General features: G+C 38.9%; 1 protein-coding gene across 2 annotated transcripts in view; it reads left to right on the top strand.

Moving 5' to 3' along the window:
- Positions 1 to 4,147: 4,147 nt before the first annotated feature.
- thoc2 (THO complex 2) overlaps positions 4,148 to 9,283 on the top strand; it is a 107,431-nt gene continuing 102,295 nt past the window's right edge. For both annotated transcript variants that reach the window (XM_069892914.1, XM_069892913.1), the window contains exon 1: positions 4,148 to 4,251. In XM_069892914.1, the coding sequence (XP_069749015.1) occupies positions 4,187 to 4,251 (65 nt within the window). In that variant the 5' untranslated portion in view covers positions 4,148 to 4,186. The remainder of the gene's footprint in view (positions 4,252 to 9,283) is intronic.

Genomic DNA, 9,283 nt, shown 5'->3' with positions numbered 1-9,283 from the left:
CAAACGGGACCGTTTGCAGGGGTAAAGTTGACTCGGGAGGGGCATTGTCATTGCTTCAACAGGGAGAGAGAGAACTTGTTTCAGGTGTTGGGGTTGTGATATAGAGAATTTAGGTTAAAAAGACTTAAGTTAAAATGTGATGATTAATCATAAACAGGGAAGCCAGAACGGACAGAGAGTTTACTAGCAGTCAAGGACAGAAGGAGCTGCTGAATATGTTTTTTTAAACCTATCTTTTCATGGTCATAGTGAGAGACATGCAGGAGACAAAGGATTGATAAGAAGTGTGAGAAACAGAATTCAGTGAATGTAGAGTTCACAGCGTACGTAACGAACGTGATAATTAATAATGCAGTTATACTTAGAATGTTTTTGTAATACTAACCAATTAAAACAGTATTAATAAGAAGGGGAAGGGCAAATAATAAAGGTATAAAAATCAATGCACTGTATGTATCGGGGCTTAACTGGTGAGAAACCAGTTGAGTCCAACTCTGCAGACTTGTAAATAAAGCTTGTCGTGTCATCAGTTTTAAAGAGACTCATGTGTGAGAAGTTTTATTTCTGACAGGGGTCGATACGAGTAATTCGAGCTTTTAAAACGAACATCGGCAGCTGGATCGTGCTCGGCAAAAGTCAAGTTCTGTCTCTGAGGAAGTGTCTTCCCTCTCCGTTTTGCAAATTATTTCCCTCAAAGTGGTCGTGTTCCAAATTCCGAGACAAAGCCATCTCTCGTTTTCTTTTGAACTGATGCAACAATACTTTATCGAGCAATAAAACATTCATTCCAATTGAATTGAAAGAATTGTCTGCCCACAATACCATCACCTTCGCCAAGAGGTCACGGACCTGGAGGCAGGAGGGAGCTGATTTGAGAAAAGCATCGGGCGGGAACGTATTGAATTTATAACATGGGGGTTCAAAAAAAAATCAAAAGGGTTGGCGTTCCGTAAAACCGCTGAAATTACCCTTCCCCCACCTCACTGTGAACCAAATTAAAGGTTTTAGTCAAGAGAAGTGGAACAGATGAAGGAAGAACTTGAGGTGAGAACACAATTGAGAATGTGCAAGTGGTTGAATTCAATAATGGCCTTCAGAGGATCACATCTATTGAGCATTTTTGAGAGGAAAGACCACAACAGGATTTTAAAACAGTGGTAAAATCATTATAACAGGAAGATAATGTATGTTGTCAAATGCATGGGTGATATTTGAAGAGGAAGTGGAATTTGGAGAGGCAATAGAGATTTTGATGATGTCATGTTTGTAGAGTAGAATAAGGGAATCCAATAGCAGTGTGATGAAGTAGTCAAGTCTAAAATAACTGAGGCATCAAAGAAAATTTCTGAAACTGAAAGACTGAAGCAGAGTTTGCAGTGGACAGAATTAGAGAAGTGAAATTGGCTTGTGGATATGTGGTTTCAAGCTCATCGAAGAGCATGAAGGAAGTCTGAGACTAAATATAGTATGAGGAATGGATGGAACTTGGTGCAGCAGAGTGCAGTTAGACAAGAAAGCCTGCAGATGTTGGGATCGAGTGTAATACACAATGAGCTAGAGAAACTCAGCAGGCAATACAGGTCCCAAGCCCAAATACCCTTTACTTCTTTTAGATTCTGCATGATTTACTAAGTTTCTCCAGCACATTTGTGTATTGTCGATGACTATATGTGCTCATATATTTGACCAAAATTTTAATTTATAAAGATTTTAGTGCTAGCAATAATATTGGAGATCAAAGATCGAGAGTTCTGTTTCCATGTTTATTGTGGCTTAAACAAAATGGTAATATTTTTCAGAAAAAATAGTCACAGTTATGGTTACTATGAAACAATCAGATTATTATTAAAAAATAAAACACCATCTGGTTCTCAAGTTTCCTTCTGTGAACAAAATTTGCTGTCTTTTCCTGGATTGTGTCTGTGAATGATGTAACTGAGTGATTGCATGGTTATGCACTGTTAATTGAAGAAATACCACCATTTGTTGTACAGATATGGAAAATGCCATCGACATGATTTATTTGTATCATTCAGAAAATTCATTTTTCATTCACTTTCACTTTAAACACTGAAATGAATAAAATCTTTAAATGTTTATCATTAGAAAAATGAAATGGAGAAATGGGTCCTTGATGATGATATATTTCAAATTTCAATTCTTGCCAGATATGACTGATGCAATTTAGTTTTACCTTGGTCCAGCTTCAGATAATAGTCCACATAATTTTAAACAACTCCTGAACAGGAAGAGAATAAATTCAAGATAAACTATGAACTCCTTTTTTTTAAACAATAGACAAAGAGTTAATTGTGGAAGACTTTTAAGATATTAGCCCTTACCTCAGTATACAAGAACCGTCAATTTAAAACTAATTAAGAAACCTCCTGTCCTTCTCTTTTAATGCTGAGAAATAAATTCTCCTCAAACCCTACTAATGTTCAGTCAAAAGATGATGTGGCAGTCCAAGGTTAAGGGACTACCCAAGTGGTCACCTGATATTCTGGTGAATTTGAAAGAACTTGGATTAAAAAAAAATCTCTTCATCTGCCTTGGTATGAATTATTTTATTCAACAGCACTCTTGTAGAATTGCTTTGATTATCAAAATTGTGAAACAAATTGACATTGTTATTTTCTCCATTATTGTCCAAATAATGTTCTGATACTCAACTCCCATGTTCCATCTGCAAGAATGAACTTGAGAACAAAACAACTTAATGGTAGAATGTAGTGAGTCCAGCAGCATTCCTAGTTAAATTCATATTTCTTTCACACTTATCAACAATGCTTGGCCTACAATATACCAATTGAGAAACACCACCTCACCTTAAGAACGCAGAGTTTAAGAGTCTCATATTGTGACAGAGTATGTAGAGGTGTTTGGGAGATAAATTGGGAAAGGTTTGTTAGAGCACACAAACACATTAAAACAGAATTTTTGCAAGAGCTTTTGCGGAGTGCTCAGAGACTTCAATAATAGTGTTTGCAGAAGGCAACAAATTTAATAAAAGGCAGTAGCAGCTCTGGAAAAAGAATTTGCAATCTGAAGGTCATGTGATCTTTGTAGGCAGAGAGGAGGAAAAAACAGGCTTTCCTCTTAGAATTGGAGGGAGTGAGAGAGACAGGCACGACATTGATTCCAGAGGGACAAGCTGGCAAGCTTTGGAAGACGGCCTGGTCAAAGGAGAGGACTGGCTGTCCAGTATTTCCCTTGGAAAAGGTGAAAACAGAAAGGAACTCTGTGATGACCTGAAAGAAAGAGGTTAATGTCTGGAGAACCAGGAAGGGGCCAAGTTTTATCAGTAGGACACTGGAGTGGCTGATTAAAAAGGAATCAGTTGTGCATGTCCTGGAACAAGATAAACTCTCTCTCTGAAAACCAACAAGAACCCTTCTGAGTGGTAACCATTTACCTGTTGAGCACCAAAGCTCGGTGAACTTTATTCACCTTAACTTCTGTGCACAGTCCAAGAAATGCCTGCGACCAGCCACATTGGACTGCGAACCCAAGAACTTTGCTGAACTTACACACACACTGGCGCGCGCTTAGAATGAGAAGGGGGGTTAAGCGATTCGATCGAGATAAGTTAAAGTTTGATTCTATTTTCATGTTCAAAGATCATTAAAAGCAACTTTGGTGGAAGTAACCCCTTGTCGCGATGGATATCTATTGCTGCTGGGTTTGGGGGCCCTCTGGACTCGTAACCACATAATCAGCCACCCCAGTGCTGTATTTTTAAGGTCCAAAATTTAAATTTAAAAAAAAATCTTCTTTAATCATTGTCAAAACATTACTTTTGTCATGATCCCATGTTCACCAATTCCTTCAGCTCCAAACGCCATGTCCCCTCTCCCTGCTGAGAACCTTGGCCTCTAATAATAATTCGGCCTTTCACTCTGTTTTCTCTTTCTTCACATCTGCTGAAAGGTGGTGACCAAGTGCTCCTTTCTTTTTTTTCTCTCGAATGGTCACCCCCCCCAAAAAATACTGAGGCTTGAGGGCCAAGATACAGGGGATCCGGCCCTTTCCGTTTCTCGGCCAGCCGATTGCGGTTTTTGGAAGCCTCTGGGCCCGGACTCCCGACACGCCGCTCCCAAACTCCGTTCAACTCTGACCCCGCCGCTCACCAGTAGGGGGAGGGGGAGCATCCGGGCTCCCGGGCGCAGGATGGTGTGCAGCTAAGATGGCGGTGATGGTCTTCTCGGGCGACTGGCTGAAGAACTGGGAGAAAGGCGGCAGAAGTGACTTGTAAGTGGGCGGACGGCAAGGAAAGTCTGGGGCCCCGACCTGTGCTGGGGATCTGGACGTTGGCCCGCGCGGGGAAGGGACCGCGAACCGGCCGCCGAGCGTGGAGTGAGCTTTTGTGTGTTCCTCCCTTTCGTGGAAGCGTGCTGCCTCCTCCACCTCGGCCGCGGCCCAATTTCTGACCCCAGAGATAGGCCACCCTTCACCTTGGGAGGGTGAGGGGTGGGGTATCTAACCCCCCCCCTCCCTCCCGCGGTCCCTGTCAGGAGAATGGTTGCCTCAGGCGTGAAGTGGCATTGGGCTCAATATTTGGGAGTTCTGGAGGTTTTCTTCTTTAAAGAAGTAGGAAGGGAAATAACTGAACTGCAGAGTAAACTGGAGAAAATCTAATGTAAGTTGCAAATTCGAAAGTGTTAAATGTTAAAAGTAGATGGTAAATGCGTCTTCATCACAAACCAAATACTTTCAAGAGTGCAAAGTAGTGGGCAAGTTCTTTTGGTGGAAATTGAAATAAGATGAATTATTTACCCTCTTCTGACATCTCTTTGGATTTAGATGTTTAGATTAATGATGATTTTATACTCGTATACCTTGTACGTGCTGTGGCCAAACAGGTACTTTGTTGGGGGGGGTGGGAAAGTACTTTGTGATACTGAAGAAATGGCTTTATTTTGTCCTCTATTGCTGATATGTGCATGAGCTGCTGCCTCAAGAAGGCAGGTGGAGAGGTTTCAAACCTTCAAGTTCCAGGAATCCATATTTCAACATAACCAACGTTTCAGGCTTGAACCTTGATGAAGGCTCAAGTCCAAAACATTGGACCCCTCCCACTGGCCACAACCTCTTCTGACTGCAACCTTTGGGCAGATGGCATAGAGGCCTAAAAACCAGCTCTCCAGGTTCACAGTTTCTTTCTCACGCCTGTCAGTCTCAAACCTATCGCTGCACGAATCAGGAACTGTTCTGACAGCACAGGACTGTGGGTTCTATGACAGGTCACTATTATTTGCACCAGGATTACTGTGAATTATTTTCTGTGTTGTATTTTCTTTTTTAATTCAATTAAGATTACTGTTATATATTTTTTACAAATACCAGTTCAGCTGTGGCAAGCAATAATTTTGGTGCCTATATACATTGTATCATGTGTATAACAATAAATGTTTACTGTTATTTTTCACCCATAGGTATTTCATTTATTTGAGTCAACTCTACATTAACCTTTCAAAAGATTGTGTGCTGTCTGCTTCCACCTTTTTATTTGCAGACTACATTCATTATTGAATTCATCCCTTTTGGTCAGTTTTTTTTGCATGAAGCAGGTTTTCTTTTCATTCCCCTCAGAATTTTACATAGTTCTCACTTTGGCAAACAATTGAATATTCTCAATTCAAACAAAGTATGCCCCTTTGTCTAGTTTTTAAAATATTAAAAATATGCAATTTTCAAGTAATCAGAAATGAATCATGATTAAACTTTGTACCATGTTTGTAAGGGAGTTGTTCAAGGTTAAATTTAAAAAAAGTAATTCAATAAAGTTGCTCTCAGATGCGAGAGTACACAAAATATTTAAAATCAGGTGATTGATCTTCTTAGAAGTGTTTATATTTTAGATGAAAAGCCTGACAAAAATAATTGTATGTGTAGCTGTTCAAGCTATATAATTGCTTAATTTTCCTGGATTTCGGTTTGCTTAAAACTTAAATGCATTTGTAACAGTGTCTGAAACAATCTAATAGGTTTGACTATTTCATTTATTTACCAAGATTTGGCTGTGACTACTTTTGTGTGAGTCTTTCCATGTCTTAATGTCACATTTGGTATTTGGAAGTAAAATGTATGAACCATCACTTGTTTGAACAACTCAATGGCTGCTTCACCTTTGTGCTTAGAAAGCTATTGGTTGTCAGTTAAATAGCTTCCTGGCTGAACTTTGAGAGCAGAATGAAAAATATTCTACCTTCATGAAGACCAGTTTAAATTTGAATGCCAACTTTTATTCTGGTGCTTCTTTTTTGGGTTGTCGATGAATTGAGCATGGTTTATTGGCATATGGAAGTGAGAATATTTTATTTGGCATAGGTTTGTCACTAAAATGGCAAACAGATTTCAGTCCAGAAATGGAGGGTTAAGCTTAGGAATAATGGATTTGGAAAGGCAAACAAGGTAAGAGAAAGCAGTAACGAGAACTTAGTAAATGCACAGCAGTGCTGGAGAAACTCAGCAGGTCCTGCTGCATCCATAGGTAGCAAAGATGCTCATCCAATCTTTTGTTTGTTCTTTGACAAAGGTTTCAGGTCCGAAACACTGGTTGTATAATTTACCTTCTATGGACGCTGCAGGACCTGCTGAATTTCTCCAATATGTTTGTGTATTTATAACAATCACAGCGTCTGCAGACTTTCTTGTTTTACTCCAGTAACTCAAACATACTCCGCAACAATCTAAGAGAACAAATAGTAGAAATGTAGTGCAAAGAAGATAGGAATATCAGTGTGTATGTCAACATATCCCTTATGTGGCAAGGCAAGTAGATGAGATGATGAGGAATGCATGCAAGGTATCTAACTTTATCATCTCTGGCCCAACACCGGAATAGCAGAATTATGCTGCTGCTGTGTTGAATGTGTTAAACCTTAGCTCTGTCATGACTTTTAGTTCTGATGACTATATTACAAGATGGGTATAATGGCATTGGAAAGGATGCAGTACTTTTGAGGGCATTCCTGGGGCTGGAACTTGTTGGGTTGATGGTTGAATCTACTTTGTATTTCTTTGCAACCAAGGTGATGGAATGACGAATATCAATGCATGAGGGGATTGGACAAGCTTAACAGGAAAAACCCATGTTTCTAGATCATTTGGTTAAATAATCAAGGGACTTGATTTGCATCGATTGATGAAATGATAGGAAAGGAATTGAGAATTCTTTCATCTAGCCTGTGATGGGAGTTTGAAACTTGCATACTGTAAGGATAGTTAGGGCAAAAACCTTAGAAATGTTAAAAAAAAATCTTTTGGATATGTGTCACCTTTAAGAATGCTCACTAAAAATATCTCCTTCTGATTGGGAATGAGCTGGATGATTAATTTGAAAAGTGAATTTTTAAAAATGTAAGTCGAAGTTAGAATCAAACCAGCAGATGCAAGGCCAATAGGATTTTGGAAGCAAAAATTGGTTCCATTGATCAACCTGCCTCAATCAGTACTCAAAAAGTGTGGGAAGAAGTAAAAGACAGGTCTGCAGACATCATGGTTGAAGTAAAAACAATGCTGGAGAAACTCAGTAGGGCAAACAGTGCACATTTTTGTCATAAAGATTAAGATACATAACCAATGTTTTGGACTTGAGCCTTCATCAAGGTTCAAGCCTGAAACGTTGGTTATGTTGAAATATGGATTCCTGGAACTTGAAGGTTTGAAACCTCTCCACCTGTCCATCAACATGGACAAGAATGTCGTCCTTCTCCTTCCCCTTTCTAAAATCAACACGAAGCTTCTTGGGCTTGGTGGGAGCAAGATTGGCACCACCCAACCAGATTCTGGATCTCCATCTTGTATTTCCAATGATTCTGCCAACAGTTGGTGTTGTTATTAAATTTGTAGATCGTGTGGGAGCTAAACATAGCTACACATGGAATAGTATAGGGGACTATGAGCCTTGGGGGTACCCTTCCATTAATGGTCATTGAGGAATTTGGAATTCCTGTTCTGGGTTGATTAAAAAAATGTCTATTTCTGTGACCTAAAATGCATGTTAAACAATAGAACTCTTGTTAAAATCTTAAATATATATATTTTGAGTAACCTCATTATGAACTCATTGCCATAAACATAATGGTTGAAAGAATTTTAAACTAAAACTGAAAATGAATGGAAAAAATAGGAAAAGATAACTTCACATTTGGAAGCAGGAATATTAAATTAAATTCAAGCATAGAATCCACCCATCCATAGATACAAGGAAACAGCAGCTGAATGTTTTATAAATATTCCAATAACATTTAAACTGATGATTGTTCCATTCAGTGAAAATCCCTTGTATTCCATTTTGTCCATAATATTTTTGATCTTATAAATCCTGATTGTTACAGTGCTTGTTGTAATTGGTTTGTTACCACTTGGCTGAATTGGTCACTTTCGCTGTGCTGTACACTTGCAATAAAAGGAAAATCCAAAATGGTGGTGATGCAACAATCCAGAGCATCAAAAACTCTAAATCTTTATTTTGTATGAGGTCCATGGCTTTTTTTGTATAGATGCTGGATTTTGGACAGAGGCCCTGCAGCTGGATCTAAAAACAAGTAAAGAAGTCAGCATTTCCTTTGGCAAATCTGTACCTTCACTCTTCACTTGTATTTTGGAGAATAATGAGACATTCAGTTCTCCCTCCTCCTGGTATAATTATTTTGCCTTATTGAATTGAAGTACCATTTCCATTGCTAAAGGGACTTTTCAGGTTTGCTGGAAAAAGAAACATGGGAGGAGCAGGAGTAGGATCATGGCTGATCTACCCCAACTTCATTGCTCTTCATTGCGAGTTCCACTTTACTTTCAATTCCATGATCTTTCAAACACGTACACTTTTAAAATACCTGCAAAGATGTAGTCTTTGTAGTCTTCCTTGTCTGAGAATTCCAACGATTCACTACTCAATGTAAATGAATAGGGGAATGCATAAATTTTCCTTGGTAGTTCAAACATTTTTTATGATATTTCATAAATGTCCAAATTTAGGTAAAAGTTTACTCGACAGTGAAAGTATTTTACAACCGATAATAGGATGGGCTATTATATTCAGTGCAGTATCTCGTTCCTATTTAAAGATTATACCTCACTTTTTCAATACCAATTTTTGAACAAGAAAATTATGCCACAAAGGCTTGCGCCATTGGCTGACTTGATAAGACAAAATGATATGTGAGCAGAATCAGGCCATTCAGCCCATAATGTCTGCTCTGATTTGATCATGGTTTGTGGATCTTCCCTCATTTCCTCATCCCTGTAACTCTTGACACTCTTACTAATCGAGAAC

The sequence above is a fragment of the Narcine bancroftii genome, chromosome 8 (genome assembly GCF_036971445.1).
Source record: "Narcine bancroftii isolate sNarBan1 chromosome 8, sNarBan1.hap1, whole genome shotgun sequence".
Taxonomy (NCBI): domain Eukaryota; kingdom Metazoa; phylum Chordata; class Chondrichthyes; order Torpediniformes; family Narcinidae; genus Narcine; species Narcine bancroftii.
This window is presented reverse-complemented; position numbering and strand designations above follow the sequence as displayed.